General features: G+C 35.6%; 1 protein-coding gene and 1 long non-coding RNA gene across 4 annotated transcripts in view; one reads left to right on the top strand and one right to left on the bottom strand.

The window, feature by feature from the left end:
- LOC129002308 (uncharacterized) overlaps positions 1 to 22,277 on the top strand; it is a 36,187-nt gene extending 13,910 nt beyond the window's left edge. For 2 of the 3 annotated variants that reach the window (XR_008491564.1, XR_008491563.1), the window contains exons 5-14: positions 159 to 236; positions 2,271 to 2,384; positions 3,330 to 3,446; positions 11,816 to 11,965; positions 13,281 to 13,352; positions 13,769 to 13,980; positions 15,881 to 16,078; positions 17,305 to 17,510; positions 20,143 to 21,596; positions 22,245 to 22,277. Coding sequence is in view for 1 of the 3 variants with exons in the window: in XM_054430009.1 (XP_054285984.1) it covers positions 159 to 236; positions 2,271 to 2,384; positions 3,330 to 3,446; positions 11,816 to 11,965; positions 13,281 to 13,352; positions 13,769 to 13,980; positions 15,881 to 16,078; positions 17,305 to 17,510; positions 20,143 to 20,275 (1,280 nt within the window). In the remaining 2 variants the exon portion in view is untranslated. Of the gene's footprint in view, positions 1 to 158; positions 237 to 2,270; positions 2,385 to 3,329; positions 3,447 to 11,815; positions 11,966 to 13,280; positions 13,353 to 13,768; positions 13,981 to 15,880; positions 16,079 to 17,304; positions 17,511 to 20,142; positions 21,601 to 22,244 lie in introns of those variants that run through there. The other variant, XM_054430009.1, reaches the window with a different exon arrangement.
- LOC129002311 (uncharacterized) lies at positions 7,694 to 10,571 on the bottom strand. Its single transcript, XR_008491566.1, has 2 exons — positions 10,037 to 10,571; positions 7,694 to 8,034 (listed from the first exon to the last, which is right to left on the bottom strand). It is a non-coding gene; the product is annotated as an uncharacterized LOC129002311 (long non-coding RNA).
- Positions 22,278 to 23,377: the final 1,100 nt, after the last annotated feature.

Below are 23,377 nucleotides of genomic sequence, written 5' to 3'. Positions count from 1 at the left end.
GAGTTATTTGAATTATTTAATGTTAAATAACAATTTGCACTACAAAATTTATACTTGTTTGCTGGCTCTAAAATCAAGTTTATTAATAATACTCAAAATTATAGTTGCTAATATTAAAACAAAGAATTATTTTTGCCCATTACTTGTTTATGTTCCAGACGAAGATGAAGAGCCTTTGCCAATCGCAATGTTACCTGGTGAACTGCCTTCAATGGAGGTGTCGAAGACCAGATCGGGTGAGTACCAACACTTTATTTAGCTTGAAATTTCAAATATTTCACTTGAAACCAATTCAAAAGACAAGGAATTTATCGTATACTTGCTTATGGGCATAAAGCGTAATATGTTGTCATACATAATATCCTTATAAGGACAGAAACATGATTGCTCTAGATTTCTTGTTTAGATCCATACCTTGTATGACAATCTTCAGTATTTTTCCATCCTTTTGAAATTTGACCAAAACATAACTCATAAATTTCTAGTTTTCCTGGTAAAAGCGAACACAATTGAACGAATGTTTTTCATAGAATAGAATAGTCAAGAATAGTCATTTATTCAGTCTTTAAACAATACATTATTGTAATTGACATCGTCATTATTATTGTAAAGATATAAGATGCAATACTTATAATTAAAAAATTTGACATGAAAATTCCAAAATATAGGCTGCCCTTAGTTTAACATTTAACAGGTTTAAAATATTAAAAAAAAAAATAGGCAAACATAACAAACTTAAATTATGAAAAATAGTGAATAATAGTGGGTCTTTCTTAAAAAGGCTAATGGTTATCACAGATGTAACAATGAACATAGAGGGACAAAATTTCTAACATTATCACAGATGGAATATGGTAAAAAAACGTATCAAAATAGTGAACATGAAATATATGAAAATTAATTACAGTAAAAAATCCTAGCCTAACTTAAAAACAAAATTTCTAACAATATCACAGATGGAATATGGTAAAAAACATATCAAAATAGTGAACATGAAATATATGAAAATTAGTTACAGTAATAAAAATCCTAGCCTAACTTAAAAACATTTAACATTAGCAAAAAATGAGATCACATTCAAAAAATTCCTCAATTTTGTAAAATGGGTGAGATGAAAGCCACATAGTTAATTTTCTTTTAAAGACACTTAGCGGCAAGGACTTGACTTGGGGATGAAGCTTATTAAATAATTTAATACCTAAAACAAAATGACTGCAGTTTTCTGTAGCCTACACTGAGGTACATCAACTAGACCCCTATTCCTTGTGTTATAACCATGAATGTCTTGGCGCAAATCATACTCTTTTTCCTTTTTCTTAACATTAATCAGACAATGCAGGATAAAAACATTAATGACAGTTAATATACCAGTGCCCACAAATAACGGTTTACAATGTGCTCTTCGGCGAGATCTAGTTATGATTCTCACAGCCTTCTTTTGAATTAACAATACATTATTTACATGGGTACTATTTCCCCATAACAAAACACCATAACTTAAAATTGAGTGAAAAAAGCATAATACACAGACTTCAAATAATTCTGAGGCAGACTAGAGCTAAGACATTTAAGAAGATAAATACACCTAGACAACTTACCACTAATGAAATCAATGTGTTGAGACCAGGTCAAACAGTTGTCAATCACTAAACCTAAAATTTTTATGTCATTTGGTTCATTGTAATCCTCGACTCTATTTCTAGTCTGACAGAGTAAGTGTTGAGTTTTATTCTCATTAATAATCAAACCATTAGCACTAAACCATTGCTTGGCTTCTAAAATAGTATTTTTGGCAATATTAGACAAGACATTTGTATCATTGCTTAAACTAAGAAAGGTTGTGTCGTCTGCAAACATTGTAGTTGAATATACGCGGCGATGTGGGTCTAAAGTGTTTTCTTACTGTATTTTCTATCGTAGGCTTAACTTGTTTGAACTCAAAACATTTCAATTTTGTTCAGTCAGCAATGTTTGCCGCCACCAGATTCACTTTAGACCTGACCTAAGTGGGAGGTCTCATGAATCCGCATTACTTTTTTCATTTGTAAGGAAAACCAGCAGCTAAATACAGCTTCAAAAATCTATTGCATTTTATTCAATTTATTGGATAACATTGAATTGTAAAATGCTAATGATAATCATAAATCATTGTGATAGAAGAACTGTTTGGGTTACATAGAATTTACGATTTGTTAAACAATTAATTTCCAATATAGATTTTACAACAGATGAATAATTAGGTTAACAGTTTTTGTAAAAAAATGTTCCAGACAAAAGCAGCAGTCCAGATTCCATGATGAGAATACTTCTAGAACCTCCTCCGTCTATGCTCGTGTCAGAAGCCTCCCTTGAACCGGGGAAATCTCCTGGCTCATCACACTTGGGTATTTCCAACAAATATACAATGAATAGCTTAGAAATTATCCTCCAAATGTTACAGTTACTAAATTATTGTATTTTTCAAATTATTGAATAACCTTGAGTTGTGAACTGCTTGCCTAAATAATCATCATGACAGAACTATTACAGTATTAGATGTATAATGAATACACTTATCAGGTGGAACATGCTGTGAGCCTCTCAGAACGAATCACAGTGGAGTCTGGAGTAAAGCAGGAGTGCCTCTTGTCGCCAATTCTGTTTATTATGACGCTTGATTGTATGCTTCGGAAGGCACCTAATAGAAACCGAGGAATAAGCGGCTGCATGGCCGCCTAGAAGAACTGGATTTTGCAACGACTTATGTCTCCTCGCAGAAAGCTTCCGTGACATTGAAATAAAGCTAAATGATCTATGTGTAGAAGCTTCAGATGTTGGGCTAAAAACCAACAAAAGGAAGACTAACAAAATGCAGAAAAATGCATGCAACAACGAAGCCCTACAACTACACAACACAGCAGTGCAAAGCCTACAAATATATTCCAATAGATGCCTGAGGTACATTTTGAGAATCTGGTGGCCTCGTCTGGAGGATAACTTAGCACGAAACAATCAAAAATATTATCACCAGAGGAAGGTGGAGATGGATTGGCCATACATTGAGAAGGTCACAGAGCTGTATAGTAAGACAGGCAGTAGACTGGAAATCGCAGGGAAACTGAAAGTGGGGCAGACCAAACAACGTGGAAGAGAACCATAGAAAGGGACCTGGCAAGAAGAAGATGACATGGAGGCAGGCCAAGGCACTTGCTGAGGACCGAGACGGTTGGTGGGATTTCTTTGAGACCCTATGTTCCACATAATAACTCACGCAAATAGGTAAACAATTATTTTACAACAGTTGAACACCTGCTTAGGTTAAAATAACAGTCTGTAAAAAATTGTTCCAGACAAAAGCAGCAGCTCCGACTCGATGATGAGAACACTTCTAGAACCTCCTCCGTCTATGCTCATGTCGGAACCCTCCTTTGAACTGAGGCAATCTTCCAGCGTATCACATAAAAAGGGTACTGTATTTTCAACTAATATATTATGCATAGCTTAAAAATAATCCTCCAAATATACTGAGTTTTTCCATTATTTAAATGTTTCCATCAGGAATTTTTGCACTGGTAAGTTTTGCTGTTTGTTACTACTTTTAACATTTTAATTACTGTTACTTGTGAAATTTCCCCCTTATTGTAGAGATTAAGCTATTAGGCCTTACTATAGAGGGTACAGTGACAACTACTGTCGGGGAAAAAAGTTTAGACACTCGAGTTTGGAGCTCTACAGAAAAGTTACCAACTAACTTAGAAAAACACGTAGTATATATAAATTTTTGTTGTTTTATTCTACGTATTCCTGTGAAAACAAAAATGTTTCAGCTCTTTTAGGAAATTTTTTATGACAGTCGGAAGGTAAAAACTGCCTGTTTTTAGAGTACCAAAAACCATCTTATGACTTTGAAAATTAGCACAATGTAAACTAAACGGCAGAACTTTATCAAACTTTAATACAATATGGACACATATATAATGCATTAATTTGTGTAGTTTCAGAATTTTTACTCTACCCAAAAAGTTTTTGTTGTAACTTTTGTAAATTAAATTTTTCTCAAAAACGGCAAACGCTAGAAAAACATTTAAAAGCTTGTTTTGGAGGTGATTGGTTTTGTTTTAGAAATATTGATACTGCTCAACCAAATTGTTACGCATATTATTTATAAAAGTTAACATTTAATTTGGATAGTGCAAAGGCCGAATACGGCACTTCCAGACCGCCACCGGCTCTGACTGGGCGCATACTCCGTACAGTGTTGCCAAATTGAACACCTGGACACTGAGCAGCAATGGGCTGCGAACTGTTGAGTCAAAACTGAACAGCAGTTATTATTAATTATTAACCATTTTTCATCACCTTTGCTAATGAGGGCTTTGGACCTCCATCGTCACTCCCACACTTCTAAAAAAAAAACCTATAGCACTGACAATCATTGCATATTCCGAATCTGACAATTTAGATTTAGCACTTATATTTGGGGTGGTAATACAACTTTCAATATACAATCAATACAACTTTCAATACAACTTTCGACCTGTACTTTTGACCCTTTGGAAGAATGTAAAACATGATATTTCATGTGAGTCAGTCAGTGACACACACTGCGTGAATCACCTTACGCTCGGTCAAGGTCCATCGTGGCAACACTGCACTGGATTCCTGAGCGGGCGATGGCGTCTGCACCCAAAAAAAATGCAGGGGGTGCAGACGCGAGATCATCCAGTTTTTTGTTAATTTATATAAATAACATGTGTAACAGTTTGGTTGAGCAGTATCGATATTTCAAATACAAAACCAATCACCTCCAAAACAAGCTTTTAATTTTTTTTCTAGCGTTTGCCGATTTTGAGAAAAAGTTGATTTACAAAAGTTACAACAAAAACATTTTGGGTAGAGTAAAAATTATGAAACTACACAAATTAATTCATTATATATGTGTCCATATTGTATTAAAGTTTGATAAAGTTCTGTCGTTTAGTTTACAGTGTGCGAATTTTCAAAGTCATAAGATGGTTTTTGGTACTCTAAAAACAGGCAGTTTTACCTTCCGACTGTCATAAAAAATTTCCTAAAAGAGCTAAAAAATTTTTGTTTTCACAGGAATACGTAGAATTACTTACCTTACCTCCTTGGCCATTCAAACCTAAGTTGGTTTTTGGCCTCGCCAACAAGTTGCCTCCAGTGTTTTCTGTCTGCTGCTCGGTCAATTGATGTCCCCATGCGATGAAGGTCTTTCCGCACCTGGTCTCCCCATCGTAGTTTGGGTCTTCCTAGTGGTCGGGTCCCTCGTGGTCGTCCATTTGTAGCTATCTTCAGGAGACTGTTTTCTTCTCTTCTCGCTATGTGCCCTGCCCACCTCAATCTTCGGCTCTTAACAATAGCTACAATATCTGGGTCTTCGTAGAGTTCTCGTAGTTCTCTGTTTTTCCTGATCCGCCATATTTCATTTTCTTTTATAGGGCCAAAAATCTTTCTTAATATCTTATTCTCAAAGACGATCAATCTCCTTTCGTTTTGTTTGGTTAGGGTCCAGGCCTCAGATCCATATAAGAGAACTGGTTGGATAATAGTTTTATAAATTCTAATTTTTGTGGCTTTTGACAGTAATCTGGATCCTAAGATTTTTGACATGCTTCGAAAGCAGTTAGTTGCCGTGATAAGTCTCTTTTCTATTTCATTTTCTGTTTTGTTACTGGAGTTGACTGTTATTCCTAAGTACTTAAATTCGGACACTCTCTCAAACGTCAGGTTGTCGACTTTTAATGGTCCCATATCCTCATTTTGAATTCTTCCCACTTTGAGATATTTGGATTTCTCTGCACTTACTTTAAGTCCTATCTTTTTTGATTCTGTTGTAATAGTTTGGGCCAGTTTCTTAAGATCCTCTTCAGTTTCTGCTACTAATGCTACGTCGTCGGCAAAGGCCAGTACGTTTATTTTTGACCCAAGGTATGCTCCAGCTTCCACTTTCTTTGTGTTTTGTAGTGCTTCTTCAATTGCTATGTTAAACAAGATTGGAGACAATCCATCTCCTTGCCTAACTCCTGTGTTAGTCTGAAAAGTGTCAGAGTATTCACTTTCTACCTTTACTTTATTTTTGGATCCATCCACACACATCTTTGTCAAACGTATCAGCTTGTCCGGTATCCCAAACTTTTGCATTGCTTCCCAGAGTTTGGGTCTCTTTATGGTATCGTATGCTTTAATAAAGTCAATAAACAGGATGTGGCACTCTTTATCATACTCCCAATACTTTGATATTATCTGCTGCAACACATGTATTTGGTTTGCTGTTGAGCGTCCACTTATAAAGCCTGCCTGATGGTCTTCTATACATTCTTCAGCATATATTTTGATTCTCCTCAGAATTATTTTGGACAGTATCTTGTATGTGGTGTTAAGTAGGGATATTCCCCTATAATTACTACAAACTTCTTTGTCTCCTTTTTTGTGAAGTGGTACAATAACAGCCTCGCTCCATTCCTCTGGTATTTTTTCTTTTCTCCATATTCTTTCAATAAGTCTGTAAATTGCCTTATGTACTATTTCGCCACTGTGTTTTAAAACTTCTGCTGATATTTCGTCTTCCCCAGGAGCTTTCCCATTTTTTAAAAGTTGTATTGCCTCCTTAACCTCCTGTAGAGATGGTTCTGGTATAAAAGGTTGTACATTTTGAAAATATTCTATTTCCTCATTTTCATCTTTATCTTCTTCTTTTAACAGGTTTTCAAAGTAGTCTTTCCAAATATTTAGAACTTTGGCCTTCTCTGTTGTTTTGTTTCCGTTTTGATCTTTAACACTTGTTGCTTTGGGTATGTATCCCTTCTGAAAGTGCCTAATTGTTGCATAGAAATCCTTTGCATTATTTCCGTATCTGTCATTTTCTGTTTTGTCTAGTTGTCTATTAATATATTTGCGCTTTTCTGGTCTAAGTCTTCTCGTGACTGCTTTATTCATTTCTCTATATTGGTTTCTATTTTCCTCTACTGCATTATTTAGGAGGCACCGCTTTGCTATCCTTCTCCTCTCTATTTGTTCTTCACACATTCTATTAAACCATGGTTTCCCATTACGGTCATTTTTCTTGAATCCTATGACTTCCTCTGCTGTTTCCATAATCCCATGTTTAATTCTACGCCATTCCTCATTAACATCCAGTTCTTCATCTTCCGCTTCTTGCTCGCTTAGGATTTGAAACCTATTGTGTAGTGCTACTTCAAAACTATTGCGCACCTGATCATTCTTAATTTTTTCAATGTCTAGTCTTCTTCCAGCTTTTGTCTTCTCTCTTCCCATGTGGAAAAAAATTTTCTGGGCCAGTAAAAAAATTTTCTGGCCCAGGTTCTGGGCACTTCCAAAATTGGCAAGAACTGGCCAGTACTGGCCAGAACCTGGGAAGTACTGGGCCAGAACCTGGGAAGTACTGGGCCAGAACCTGGGCAGTACTGGCCAGAACCTGGGCATTACTGGGCCAGAACCTGGGCAGTACTGGGCCAGAACCTGGGCAGTACTGGGCCAGAACCTGGGCAGTACTGGGCCAGAACCTGGGTAGTACTGGGCCAGAACCTGGGAAGGACTGGACCAGAACCTGGGCATTACTGGACCAGAACCTGGGCAGTACTGGGCCAGAACCTGGCCAATACTGGACCAGTATCTGGATCATACAGTAGTGAGAATTGAACCAATATGGAAGATGAATTAATAAGACACCTTTAGCAATAAACAATTTGTATTTGAAAATTACATATGCTAAAATACAAATTATGTTAACAAAAATCAAGGTTAGGTAATAAATTATTTTTTTGCAAAATTACAATAAAAGTTGTATGAAAAAGTAAAATCACCAAAAAGAATACTATTGATAATACCCTACAATACTAAATTTAATTTTATATTGAAAATGTAAAAAATTAAACAATCAAAATATCCAATGAATCTAATTTGTCGGGGTTATAATTATTAATCAAATTAATAATGTCAGATTTATAGTATTAACACAATGGTCTTTAGAATATAAATGTAGTACAGTAGTTGTCATAAAGTTTTTTTTACCTGAAACAGACAAGTTACAACTATAAAAAATGGTGAGCTGATGTAAGTATATTTGTATCTCCAGAGCTCAGCTTGGCCTTTATGTTGGGTTGTCTTTAAGTTTGGGCTAATTCGCTTTCAATGTACATGTGCAGACTTGAACAACTCCATTATTTTTAATGTATAGCCGCATAAGCTGCGCAGTTCCTAATGCGGGCTAGGCTAGATTTATATTGAATAGAAATGAGATTGTACATATCTCAATAATCAAATTAAAACTTGATTTTGTAAAATAACCTGGCAATAGGCCTACACCATTTAGAATCAATATAGGACCTAATAGGTAATCTAGTTTTATCCCAATTCAGGTTAACTTAAGCGGCCATCTTAAAATTTTACTGTAATAGGCTACGTAACTTATATAAGTATAATGAAAAATCATTTCAAAGGCCATAAATAAAGTTAAATAGGTAGGCCTACTTAAATACTCAGTTATAGGGACTTAAAATAAAAAGACTAAAAAAAAAATGTTATAGCCTATCTTTCTTGTTACCGTACTTTTTTCATGTTGGCACTTCCAAGGGTGCAGTTCCGTAGAGAACCTACTATATTCTGTAGTTATATTGTATCGGATGAGTTTGCTTTCATGTAAATATCCATTGTAACAATTGTATCAATATTGTTGTTTCAAGAAGACTTTTTCCACACATTCTGCGGCGGTTAGGTTGTTTTAGTTTAGTTTATGATAGTAGCAATCAAAGTAAAATTGTTGGTAGGTATTAGAGTTGATATTACTTTGGTTTGTTTAACAGATTACAATCACAAAGACATCAATTTGTAGGCCTATTCATATAGTTTTTTAATAAGTTTCATAAACTAAACTAGGTAGGTAACCTAACCTAAACGCCATAACTTACTGTAAACGAAAATCAATATTGAAATTCAATATTTATATCGATTGAAACATGTTAATCGATAGTTAGGCCTAAGTTATATCGAAGTAGACTATTTTAATATTTAATCCGTTAATGTAACCCATCATGGGTTCTCTGCCTTAGGCCTACCTTAGCACTTAAGCTAAGACCTATTTATCATATTATTTACATAATCAGGGCTAACTTAGTAGGCTTCATATTATAAAATACAACAGCAAACATAACCAAACATCAAGTTAAGTTAAGTTAGTCCGGCCTAAGATAACTTACTTAACGAAACAATCTGTGAATAAAAATAGCCGCCCATTCAAATGAAAAACAATGTTTTTGTGTAGGCTCTAACTTATTCATTAGGTAGTTTTGCATTTTGATGTTTAAGCCTAAGTTACTTTTGATCTAGGCATAAGTTAAGTAGGCGGGTACAGTTTCTTAACTGGGCTATGCTAATATTGATTGAAACTATCGATTCGATTAGTAAGCCTTCATGCGATTTTTTCACCATCAGCAAGTTTGGTTGGTTAGGTTAGGTCATGATAGTTTAATTATAAAATAGGCCTAGATATATTTCAAAATCGATTATTAATCAATATTTTCCATTTGATAGTTTCAATCGGAAACTGTACCCAAATGTAACCCCAAACGGAACCTACGCTGAACAAAAGTTAGGCTACCGGTACTAAAAATTGACTTAATTGCAATCGAATCTCATCATTAATTTACAAATCCAATCAAGGTTTGCTTTACTTGTAGGCCTAGTCATAGGCCTAGGCTATCAAGGCCTAAACTTACCGTACCGTACACAATTTGTGAGATCAAATAATGAAGTAACATACTGACTAAATACTTCACAACTCCAAATTTAACACTTCAATGAGTAGAAAATCGTTAAAATTGGAACTAGGCCTAGGCTAGTTTATTTTGTTGCACTGAATAAGGTAGGCCTAAGTTAAAGTTTACCTAGGCCTATACTAGGTACTGGACACATAAAAACTAAACCTAACAGCCACCTCAACATTAAGGCATATTATGAGTTTAATATGACAACTTAATAATATGACACTTATGCTAACCTGTGGTGCATTACTTACAACTTTTTGCTAAAATGAGGCCTGTGAACTCAGTTGTCTATAAACCTGATGGTTTGCCAAGTTCGACCTGATTCTTTGTCGATAATCCATTCTGATTCCACACGAATAGATATTTTTCACAGCAAATTAGGTAGAACGTTGTTCTACGATTAATATTAAGATATAACTAAGACAAGAACACCTTAGTTAGAAATTAACTGTTAATAAAGATGTCGAGACCAAAACTGAACTGACCAACTGACAGGTTGAGATTTGAGGTTAGTTAGTAACAACTCCGCTCCGCTCCGGCGTGCGTCACGTTGGATTGGATCGGATTTGATTTTGGAATGGAATGGAACTCGTACAAAAAAAAATAGTTATCTTCGTCTTTGCTCTTCTCACTTCTGTCTTGTCCTCGTCTTAATTATTGTCCTCTTGTGTTAGATTTTTGTTGGCGATGCGTTGAGCTTAAAAAAACGTTAAATTGTGTATTCGTATTCATTGGTCAAAGGTCAAAGCCATTGCCAAACCCAAACCTTCAATTGGACTAACTGGACTGGATCCAAATCCAGAGAGGTTTAAAACCATGGTGGGGGGGGGGGAGCGAGTTCAAGTTGAGTCAATATTATTGATGGTAACAGTTTTTACCCTTGAAAATTATCTAAACATGTAGGCCTATAAATTTTGTCTTGCTTTAAACTTAATTTTTCAATAAATATAGGTTTAACTAATTGACTAGTTTTTACTTCAAATATCTGTATTTTATTACCTTAACCTCGGTTCCTTTATTTACATACTGTACTCTGTCAAGATTGATTATTGGTCTAGAATCTACAAGTACTAGCCAGTTACTGGTAAGTTCTGGCCAGTACTGGCAAGTTCTGGCCAATACGGGTGAGTTCTGGCCAGTACTGGTGAGTTCTGGCCAGTACTGGCCGGTTCTGGTCCAGGTTCTAACCAGTACTGGCCAGGACCTGGACATTACTGGCCAGAACCTGGACATTACTGGCCAGAACCTGGGAAGTACTGGTCAGAACCTGGGCAGTACTGGCCAGAACCTGGGAAGTACTGGGCCAGAACCTGGGCAGTACTGGCCAGAACCTGGGCAGTACTGGCCAGAACCTGGGCAGTACTGGACAGAACCTGGGTATTACTGGCCAGTACTGTAGCAGTACTGGCCAGTACTGTACCAGTACTGGCCAGAACCTGGGCCAGAATTAGATTTCTACATGGGTTCTTTCAACTGTTAGCCTCTGTCTTACTGTCACCAGTACCAAGTAATGGTCAGATCCACATTCAGCTCCCCTGAGGCTGCGCACATCCAAGATCCATCTTTTATTCCTTTTATCCACTAATACATGATCAATCTGATTGACTGTATTTCCGTTTGGTGAGGTCCATGTTCCCTTGTGTATACTTTTATGTGAATAGGTAGAATAAAACAACGAAAATTTATATATACTACGTGTTTTTCTAAGTTAGTTGGTTACTTTTCTGTAGAGCTCCAAACTCGAGTGTCTAAACTTTTTTCCCCGACAGTAGACCTGGGACCAATATTTTTGTTTCGATTGCCCCGGGGAATAAAAATACTAAAGAGTTTATGTTCAAATTTTTATATTTTCATTGCAGTCATCATATAGAGCTTAAAAAATATAGCTCCTGACTGTGATATAGTTTCATGAAATTGTGAATACTACTATTTGCACCTAGGAAAGTATCATTTTTTTAGTTTACTCGTTAACAATTAACATAGTAAACATTTGGTTTCATGAACATTTTTCTTTTGTTTACACTGCTTAGTTCACAAATCAGCAGTTGACCAGACACTTGGGTTCCATGTACAACCAGATAATAAAGATTCTAGAAAATCATCGTCATCAGATAGATCTCACCACAGAAAGAGAAGACATGATCGAAGAATAGAGCATAGATCTACTTCAACATCTTCAGGTACATCTTTCAGTTTCGGATGTTGCAGACAATTTTTGATTTCACAGTGTTAGTTAGCAGCTCTGTAACAGCATAATCTAAATTAGAGAAATTGTTAAATAATCTAAATATAACATCTAATGTGATAAGAATCCTGGAAAAGTAATAAATAACACAGATTACAGATATACAGATACAGATTTGCCCGCTACGGCGCTACACCTTAAATTTTGTTTAAGTTGAATGTCACTTTTTGAGTGTAATTTTTTGATTGTCATTGGTCAACAGATTGAAAGATATTGTTTTGGATTGTATTTTGTGTATATTTACGGCTGTGGCATTTATTATGTTTTTGTGTAGCCCATGGAAACAGTCGAATCCTTGTTACTATCTAACATTAACATTTTATTAGATATCATCATTAATCGATAGTCCAATTACAAATGTCATCTGGATCTGGAAACAATCTTGCTTGAAATCAAATAGCGACCTTCATTTTTTAAAGTGAGTATTAACCACTCAGCTACCCTGGAAATTAAACATTGCAATTGTAATAATGCTTAAAACAATTAAATTGACTAACAATGCTATAAAATAATGTGAAAATGACTATGAATAGATAAAAGGACAAAAAATAAACATAAGCCTCGTTCACACGGGGCGAGTTTACACGCTACTCGCCGGCGTGTAAGAAGCCGGCAAGTTGGCAAGTGTGCGTGTACTCGGTCACACGGAGCTTGTCCACTTGCCAACTCGCCGACGTGTAGAAAGACGCCGGCGAGTGGCGAGTGCACTTGTAGTAGTTCACACGATGCTTTTTCCACTCGCTCAGTAGCTTGCTTGAACTAAATCCTCCGACATCTTCGGATAACATGCGCACAAGCCCAAGCAACTGTGTTCACACTGGGCTACTTTACATGCCTATTTGCTCAAAAGCTAGCGAGTTGGCTTGTAAAGTAGCGGCAGCGTCAACTTTTTCCAGAGCTTTTTTACAAGCAGCTTTTGAGCAAGTACGTCGTTCACACTGAGCTATTTTACTAGCTGTGTGAAAAAAATCCGGCTTGTAACTTGTAAACTCGCCCCGTGTGAACGGGGCTATACTCAAATTATTAGTACACAATAATTGCTGTGGTATGTTAGGATTTCGTTAAAAGATTTTGAAGGATTTTGCAGCAGCCATTGTTATACCAATTGAAATTGGCGTCTATCTTTGTTTCCAAACCGTTGTTGGTGTCAAGTCTAATATTATCAGTAAGCTTAATGAAAAATCATATGCAGTTAAAGTTTAACATATTTTCTAAAAGAAATGTTGTCACCCCCTCTTTTTTTGTTGTAGATGGCCGCTCTGCTAGAGGCCTCTTTCAAACTGTTTTGGAGAAACCTAAACGTCTTCGTAAACGTGCTATAGGTAATATATTATTGTATTTTTCACTTAATCCCTGTGCACAGTTAAATATATTATAGATTGTTGGTTTATGTTGTGAGGATAAAAAATCTATATTTTCAACATCTTTAAAAATCATCTAGGTTATTTTAATTTACCATTGAAGTTTGATTTTCCAAACAAGTAAGTGCCCCGAATAACCAAAAACTCAGTTTATCCAAACTGGCTGATTTTTCACAAGTGTTTAGAACTTATTGTGCTGAGTGATCGAGTAAAGGTCCAATTTTGGACTAAGAAAAAGCTAATTTTTCTAAGGTCTTACATTCTTCTTCTTAGACCAAAAGACAGCCAACACAGCAAATATGAATAAATATGAATTGTAATTCTGACAGTCAAATGAGTGGCCAACAAAGAATTTTCATGATTGTTGTATTCTACAGACATTGATCCAGGCACTCTTGGAGTGGCAACCCTGAGTCGAGTGTTGAGGGAGGAAGAAATGTTGGATAGAGAGTTGGAGGAGGATGCTAGAAGTATTGGATATCCACGAGAACCTCCACCGTGTGCATGCGGAGTGTCGAAGCACCCACTTTGCTGGTCTGACGCACATATACAGAAAGTACACAACTACAGCTTTCTGTTGTGTTGCGAGGTAAGTGCAATTAGTTACGGAGTTTATGGAGGAATAAGGTAAAGGTTTAAAAAAAAAGATCAGTATGTAGGATGTAGGTATTAATTTCCAATACAGTGGTGTAGTTGTAATTTTCCAGTCCAAGGACACACTCACTTTTGTCGTGGGGAAAAAGGGGTCGCTTTCATAGATTCTTTTGAAAAATCAGAGTGGGAACCACTAAACCACTGTTTCTATAGAAATTTGTGAAATGAATTAGGGGGTTTGACAGTTACAATGTGAATCATCATAGCTGTGTACACCATAACAGAGCTATGGTACGTTCACTAAATTTAGGTGGTTTTGGGGGAAGATTTCCTGGGTCGTAGTTCCCCCACCACTTTTTTTTAGCTTAATGTATATCAGCTGATCAGCTGTGACTGTTGTTTCAAAGTTAAGGTGAGGGGGAGGGGATGGAATCGCTTCCCCTCAAAAAACCGCCTAAATTATGTGAACAGAGTATAGGAATAGTTTTATATAGATATTATATGTAGAACTTGTGGAAGAAGACTGAATTGGAGAGGTACTCAGGCACAATGGTAGCCAGGTAATCTTTCCATTCCTCATTGGGCCTGAAGACTACTCAAACCTTCCTTAGTAGAAAATGCTGTGATGGCGAAATATTCTTATTTGCCTGTTGGATTGGAATATCCAATTGATGTTCACATATTTTATATCTATTTAGAGTCTTGTGAGTTAACAGTATAAGTGTAAATACAGGGTGGTAAAAAAGTCCCAGGACAGTTAAATATTTAAAAAAAATAATGTAGATAGAGCTACAATACTTGGTACAAAGTTACAGGTCATAAAACTCTATTTTAACACATATTCAGTGATCCAATAACTCTTCAGGGGGACGGCCCACAAGGAGTCGGAAGAAAATCTTAGATGGAAGCATAGGTCAATATGCACATCAAATTAAAGGTCTTTTTTAGTAGAATACAATGCCGCAAACCGCACTTCAAAAGGTTGATCCTGCGCAAAATGGCAGATGTTCAAAGATTTCTTGAATCCGCCATTTTGAATCTTTGAACGACTGCCATTTTTTACTCAGGCATTCTTTTGAGCTTGAATTTACGGCATCGTAATCTACTAGTGAAGACCTTTAATTTGATGTGCATATCGACCTATGCTTACGTTAATAATTTTCTTCCGATTCCTAGGGCTGTGCCCCCTGAGGAGTAAGCGTATAATAGCAATGTAAATTAAATGAATCTTTGAGCAACTGTCATTTTGCGCAGGATCAACCATTTGAAGTGCGGTTTGCGGCATTGTATTCTACTAAAAAAGACCTTTAATTTGATGTGCATATTGACCTATGCTTCTATTTAAGATTTTTTCCCGACTCATTGTGGGCCGTCCCCCTGAAGAGTTATTGGATCACTGAATATGTGTTAAAATAGAGTTTTATGCCCTGCAACTTTGTACCAAGTATTGTAGCTCTATTTTAAATAATTTTAATTTTTTTTTTAATATTTAACTGTCCTGGGACTTTTTTATCACCCTGTATATGTTTCAAGTGTTGTTAGACATATTTTTATTTATTTTCTAACAATATACTTACAGCAGCCTCCTCATGGGACACCCTGTATATAATTGCTATACAGCCTGAAAAGTTTTGGACAACATTTTGGTACTGAGGAATTCAGATATGAAAACTTATTACTCATCCGTTTCAGTTGAGCTTTATCACATTAGTGAAGCAGATGTTATGTCCTGTACAAAATAATGATGTAATAACTGATTTTTGATGAACCTTTACACAGCAAGAGGGGTTTAATTTTAAGACTTAGGAAACAATCACTCTTCTAAAGCCAGGCGTGTTTGTCACCTCCACCATCTAAACTTATTTACCTATTTTAGGTTTAATTTAATGTTTTAGGACTTACTGCTGGATGAACAACTGATTTTGGCAGCAAACAACACAAACACAATCGTTGTGTATAACATTCCAATGACAAGCACCAATCCTCTCAAACTGAAGGCCGAACAAGTGCTCAAGTACATTGATGTAGAGATAGGCTTTGGGGACAGAACTTGTTTTAATATATTTCATTATGTTCAGAAGAGTGATCGCAAGGTAAGCTCTTATTGTAAAAAAAAAAACTAAATACAAGTTTATTATGATTTACAGTTTTGTAAAAAATATATAATATTAGTACAATGCTCTCCTATTTTTGAGGATAAAACCTGATTTGTAAATATCTGTTAATTTTGTGTATCAGTTGTATTTATAGTGTTGTTTTTTTATGTGCTAGCTGAGTAATTACAGTGCTTGCCTGGATTTCAGAAGGTTGCCGGTTCGTTAATCAATTCATCAGTAGTTTTTGAGGGGTAGCGGATTTTTATCCCCCTGGAATTTTACCCCCTGGGCAAACGTGACATCACAAACCAGGGGGTAAAATTCCGGCCGCGAACTTTTGAGTTTCGCGACATCAGCTCGATGGATTAAACGCGGAATTAAACATATATTTTCACGGTTGTGAATTTAATCAGAACACATCAAATTATAAAAAACTAGAATGTACGGCCCGGATTTTTACCCCCGGAATTTTACCCCCGGAATTTTACCCCCTGGATTTTTACCCCCGGATTTTTACCCCCGGAATTTTACCCCCTGGCCAGATACATAAATTAATTAGTGAGAATGATTATTAGTTATCTTCATTCAGTTAGTTAACATTTTATTATTAAGTAGCCTATCTTAATTTATTTGTAACTTTAACCATTGACTATACACCTCATTCCGGTTTTTATCGCTAATCTAATTAATCACGCTCTGACTATTCATTAGACTTCCAAATCCGCGGGGGTAAAATTCCGGCCGCGAACAAACTTTTGGCCACTCAGGTTACTACGTCATAGTGACGTCAGCTTTGCCCAGGGGGTAAAATTCCAGGGGGATAAAATTCCGGCGACCCGTTTTTGATGGTTCAAATCTGTGCCCAGCTATATCCTTCACCATTGGGCTTTTGATGATCCTGACTAATGAAACAGCTAATCTTAGTAAGCTACACAGTTCATCTCACTTCATTCTACAGCCACCTTTGTTCATATTTAGCTTAAAATATGCACCTTAGTGTGAGTCAATGTCTTGGAGAATTCATAGTTGATGAAAAAATGATGAGTTGAAATTCATCATGATTTTGCAAGCACAACTTCATTTCCATGACTTTGCAAGATGGCGATGTTGATCAATGCTAAAAACAAAAACTGTTAGTTTTACACCTTTATTAATTTTTTGATGGCCCTTCTTTGCTAAGGTAATTTATACAAAAAGAAACCCACGTTTAATCTCCCTTGCAGATGTATATGGCAGTTTCTCACAAACGGGTTGTGGGAATCGTGGTCGCAGAGAAGCTCCTTCAGGCTCATCGTATTCTCCGTCAAAATAGAAGCTACATGGATTTGGAGGAGAACCCTGTACCAGTGAGAGTGGGTATTAACCGCCTGTGGGTTCATATGAGCTTGAGACGTCAGCATTTGGCGACTCTACTTTGTGATTTGGTGGGGTAGGTAAAATATTTATAATAAAAACATTTTTGTTTTGTTTTAAGTTGTTGACGTTGAATACTAAGGTACACTTCCCATTTCTATGGATGTCACCAGTTTTTCCCCGTTAAGAATAAAACTGAATTAGAGGACCTGTGTGCGAGTAAATTTACCGAACGCTCTAAAAGAGCACTTTTTCATGACGGCTCAATATGAGTAGGCTTTCAACAAAGCGAAATTGTAAGTATTAGGTTTGGACAGGCCCAGTGCACTTTTACAAATCACAATATAAAAGAGAGGTTTAAAAAAAATTACCTTTTTAGTTTTTAATTTAAAAAATGTTAAAATTGTGTGCTAAAGAAGTGTAAACAGAGTTGTGATTGTATGTTTTGGTTGTTTTTTATTTGCTCTGTATTTTTGTTGCTGGTAGTGTGGCAAAATATATTTTAGACAACTTACCTAGGAAGATATTCACGGTACTCACGTGAAATCTGAGGCCCACTTGCACTTGTACCCTAAATAACACATACTTCCTGGCCTTGTAGTGTAATTGTTTAAATACTTCAGTACACACCTTGCAGTGTATCAAATCAGCAACATATTTTGGTCACCATATTTTCTGTTAAGCACTTTATTGGATTTTCAGGAAAGGTTTTAATACAAGGGCCGCCAACACTCATTGTATATTTCTTATTTTTTTTTTAACTGATTCATAAAACTTGCTAGCCTTTTATTAGACTGTTTGTACAGAAATTATGTGTTCCAATGGATATAGTATTATAAAAAAAGTCTAATTAGTAATGAAAGTAACCTTATCAAATATTAAATTTTTCCGTGGAAACCTACTTCAAGACTAGTGATTCTATTGCAAAAATTCGTAAATGGACCACATTTCATTGATGGTCGACATGGCACTGTAAAAACTATGCAAACTGGGTAAAATTATTTAAAATAAGAGCTTACACCCTGAAAAATAATCGGTGTAAATGGGAATACTCTTCGTTCACCAGAAAAGTTTTTAAAATAGTGGGGGTCGCTCGCAGTTACTCAAAGTCCATAGAGGTTTGGCAGAAGGCTTTCGTTCTTGGAAACTTTCCATTGGCTATTTTCTTTATTTGGGGGTTCTCCCTAAGCTACTTACAGTTCAAGATTTTTCAAAAGTCACCCCAAAGATTTGTTTAAACCAAAGCTAAGAATTTCCCAGAAAATTTAAGCGATTTCTTGAAGAAATGCAAGATTAAGCATTCGTTGGAATTTTCAAGCAACTAAAGGAATGTCAAGTAGGGCAAGGACGTCACTTGAAAGATGCTGTTCAAACAAAAAAATTGAAAAATAATAACATCAAGTTAAAATGGCATAAGATAACCTGTGTTTTGATGTGATAATATAGGTTATAGTTATTTGTGCAACTAGTGAGCAAAGGGAGCAATTTACTCACTCGAGAGAAATACTTACTCACGAGCCGTAGACGAGTGAGGAATGGTTTCTCGAGTGAGGCAATTGCACTTTGCACTCGAGTTGCACATTATACTTTTCCTACAGTTACCATAAAACAAATAAATTGGTAAAGAAACGTGACATATTTTTATACAGAAATGAACTTTTAATATTATTTTTAATGATACAACAGTACAACAGCTGACCAGCTGATTTACAGCCAGTGCTACCAATGTATTTCGCGCGCATACGACCTTGTCTGCATGTTACGCGCTCACTATTTCCAGCCTTCACGTTGCAAATCTGGGGTGAGTGAGACAATGTTATCATTGTCTCACTGATGAGCGAATTGGCCACTTTGCTTTCTCAAATCAGTGAGGGAACATGTACATTGTTAGGTAACTGTAGGAAAAATATATAGGGGGGGGGGGGTAATATATAGGGTAAATAGGATTAAATTTGTACCATTTATAAATTTGGGTGCTCTTATTACCTCACCCTGTTCCTAAATACTTGTTGATAGTGTTTATACAACAGTGCACAAATGTAATGAATTGTTCAGGGGGAGATTCAACAAATTCACCATTTACGTTTATTTATATAAGTTTTGATAAACAATTAAGGAACTATTTTTTTAAATTCATTTCTACGGCAATCGCCATTTTACAAAATAATACATAGACAAGATTTACATGCAACAAGATGTACAATAGAAAACATTAATAAATGAGTAAGAAATTTGGTGGTGATGGTGAACAATTTGAGTAAAATTTCAACAGTTACAACATTGTGAAAAAAAGTAACAATAACAAGAAACAGTGTAAATAATTAACATCAATAACAATAACAAGAAACAGTGTAAATAATTAACATCAATATCAATAACAAGAAACAGTGTAAATAATTAACATTAATAACAATAACAAGAAACAGTGTAAATAATTAACTACAATAACAATAAGTGTGAATGCTTAACATCAATAACAATCAGTATAATCAAAATGACAACATTGTAAATAATTAACATTGACATTAACTAATTAAATTATTAACACATTAACTAATTAACTAACATTAAATAATTAACACTATTGACATTGAAGTAGAGGTTTAGTAAGAACAATATCCTTATAGCAATGATAAAATGCATAATTCTGCCCCAAAAACATTAATTAATATTGTAACTATTAATGTTAAATGTAAACCCTGTTCCAGGCAACGCTTTTATGAAAAAGAAAAATTAAAAAAAGAAGATTTTGCTTTCAATGAGATATCTGATTCTTTGGTGCTTTTTGCCAAAATTTACCTGCAAACTCTGAGGCCCCCATTGTACTGCAGTTTGGAGTAGAACCTTATTTACTGTGAAAGTGAACTATCTTATTTATTTATATTAAATTAAATGAATACACATTCATGTCATATTTAATCAAATGGTAAAATAGTATATAAAATATTCTACTTTGTGCGTATTTATCAATGTAATAAAGCATATTGAGTACCCTGTCTTTTATTCTAGGGTAACTTGGGACTTTTGTTTTAGATTGTTAATATACTAGTACAGTAATACAATAATACTTAAACTTGGGAGAAATTTTCTGGTTCAGAATAACATATTCACTATTGCAATATGGATCGGTAATTACATTTACAAAAGAAAAGAAATGCAAAAGTGATATTGTTTGATTCTTACAGTGTATTAACAATAGTCTACAACAAGTCTTTGACAAACTTGATATCTGCTTGCTTACTATACTTCGCTCACAAAATTTAGGCGGTTTGAGGGAAAAATCCCCTCCACCTCACCGTAAATTTGAAACAACAGCTGACAGCTGATAAATACATTTAGCTAAATATATTGGAAGAAAACTTCCCCTTGAATCGCGTAAATTTTGCGAAAGTAAGAATGTTGTCAGTAAATTCTTATGAGCTAATAGCTTTTTGATGGTTTTCCTGGATCCAGATGTCTTTGATCTTAAGGTTTTAATCAAAAACGTTTTCACAAGTTGTCCAGGATGAAGAATCAGCTGTTTCAGGCTACAGCCACACTAGGCGACTTCGTCCATGCAGCTAAGAATAGATCCGACCTATTGTCGGACCATCTACTTGTTTCCTGTCTGGGGTGATAACGCTGTGCGCCTTCGGTTGACCGAATGACCTATCACAGGTATTGCCGTAATCACGGCAGGCGATCACCGCTTTTGCCAGGACCGTAAGATTTGCTCACGGGTAATACTGGTGTCACAGAGACTACAATGCATACTCAAAGGTGTTGCTGTGGTATCGATAGACGATTACCGGTGTTGCCGAGAACGCAAGATATGCTCAAGGGCGTTGCCGTGGTCGCAGAAGACGTTTGCCAGTGTCACCGGACCTAAAATATTTCAAGTGTTGCTTAAGGGATGTCGGGATCAAACCGTAGAATAAATCTGACGAGTGTGAGGGTGTCAACCCACATGCTTGACGGATATACGAGGTTGGGACTGTTGGGAGTTTTGCCTGGTAACATTGGATCAAAATAAGCCAAGTGTCTGACATTTTAGAAATGTGGTTCACTTGAATGGGTCAAAAGTGTCCAGGTTGAATGAGATTTAAGAATTGTGCTTTTGATAATGACATTTAATGAAAATAAGCAATTCTGTGCAGAGTGTATTGGAAACTACAGAAATCAGGTGAGATTTAGAACTAACTAAAAATCCTAGTAATATTGCAATATTATGAGCGTAAACAGCTGATAGTAAGTAAAAAACCTTTACAGATTAAATGACTCCATTGTACACTCACCTTGTATTCATTCAGCATAAATTATGCCTGCATATGTGGTGTTGCTGTCTCTAAAAACGATTACAGTAATGAATGACATAGTAATACATGATCCTTGGAAATTAAATGCTTGATTTTACAATATGTAAAAGCAGTGTGATTGTGTTATTTGTGGATTTCCGAGCAGAGGTACCACATATTTGTCACTAGAACAGTCTGTATTGCACAACTATACTGAGATATACAGAACTGTATTGATATTTAACAACTATATTGAGATATTGCACAGCTGTACTGATTTTTCACACCTGAAATATCGTACAGTTATAATGATAAGACTGATGACATTTTCTGAAAAGACATTTAGTGGACACAAATCTGCAAAACACGTTTATTTTTTTGTCTAAAAATGTCAACATTTTGGTGTCATTCCAGATTTAAAAAATTAAATTATACTGTCTGACAAAAATGCAGCTTGCGTAGTGAGTACAAACTACTAGCTCAAGAACGCAAGCAACAAAAAACCTTATTTAATACAAAAATGGTATTCCTTACAGAGCTGCAGTATGTGTAACATCGTGATTTTCTACATGGTGCAGAAGGCTTACATAACCCACCTCAGCGCAGAACCATGGATGCTTTTCACTTTCGTAGAGTGAGATGAGTTTGGATGGAGGCGTTTTGGTCCAAAGCTGTACAAAAATCTTCCTTCTACCTTCAAAACATGCTTGTACATGTTCAAGGTAAATTATGAGAGAACTTTTAGACTCCTCATCCCATTGTAAATTTTGAAGCTTGTTTTTCATGTCTAGTTCATGTACGTCCACACTGATCGCTGGGGTAGACCACATTTTGTTTCTATTATTTTAGGGTTATTTTCATGATTTGTGCTTTACTATTTGGTTATATAACTAGGGGACCAGTTATTCTTTATGATTAAATCGTTTTATATGATTAAATGAGGTTTTAAATGACTGAAATAACAAGAAACAAATTGTAAACAAAACATAGCTCTACAGTTGGACGTACAGAACAAACAATAAAATTGGCTTCAGCTGTTCCATAAGGATGACAAATCTACTAAGGGAGTATGATTTATCTATGACTGTACTCTCTCACTTTGCTAATGATTGATTATTTATTTGCATTATCTTGAATTTTGAATTGGGTATTTTTTGTTAATATTTATTTATTTTGTGTGTGTTTATACGCCATGACATATTATACGTTTTGAAAGGGAACGGGCCAAACCCTGGTCTTGTTACTATCTAATGTTGAACTTTTTGTTAGATAGAATCATTAATTCATATCCCAATGAGAATAATAGCATCTGGGCCTGGAAACGATTTCGCTAGGATTCGAACCAGCGACCTTCAAATTTGAAGTCGAGCACTATATCCACTCGGCTACCCAGACAATAAAATTAATATAAATAATTAATTTGTGTGATTAATTAATGTCACCAATTTGACTTGCTTCTGATTCTTTATCCATTTCATTGAAGACATTAAATATTTAAAAACATTTTTTGATCAATGGGGTGGACTAGTTTATAACAACAAGCTGTAAGCTTGCTAAATCTTATTTTAATACAAAATCATCTTTGATTTGTCTAAAAGATATTGCACTGAAACAAATTAGGTCTGCTGTAACTTGTTCCATTGCTGTATGTTTAATGACTGAATAAAAT

Source organism: Macrosteles quadrilineatus, unplaced genomic scaffold, assembly GCF_028750875.1.
Source record: "Macrosteles quadrilineatus isolate MER2022 unplaced genomic scaffold, UCM_ALF_1.0 Scaffold_9__3_contigs__length_116548681, whole genome shotgun sequence".
Taxonomy (NCBI): Eukaryota; Metazoa; Arthropoda; class Insecta; order Hemiptera; family Cicadellidae; genus Macrosteles; species Macrosteles quadrilineatus.
The sequence above is the reverse complement of the archived record's forward strand: the minus strand, read 5'-3'. Positions and strand labels throughout refer to the sequence as shown.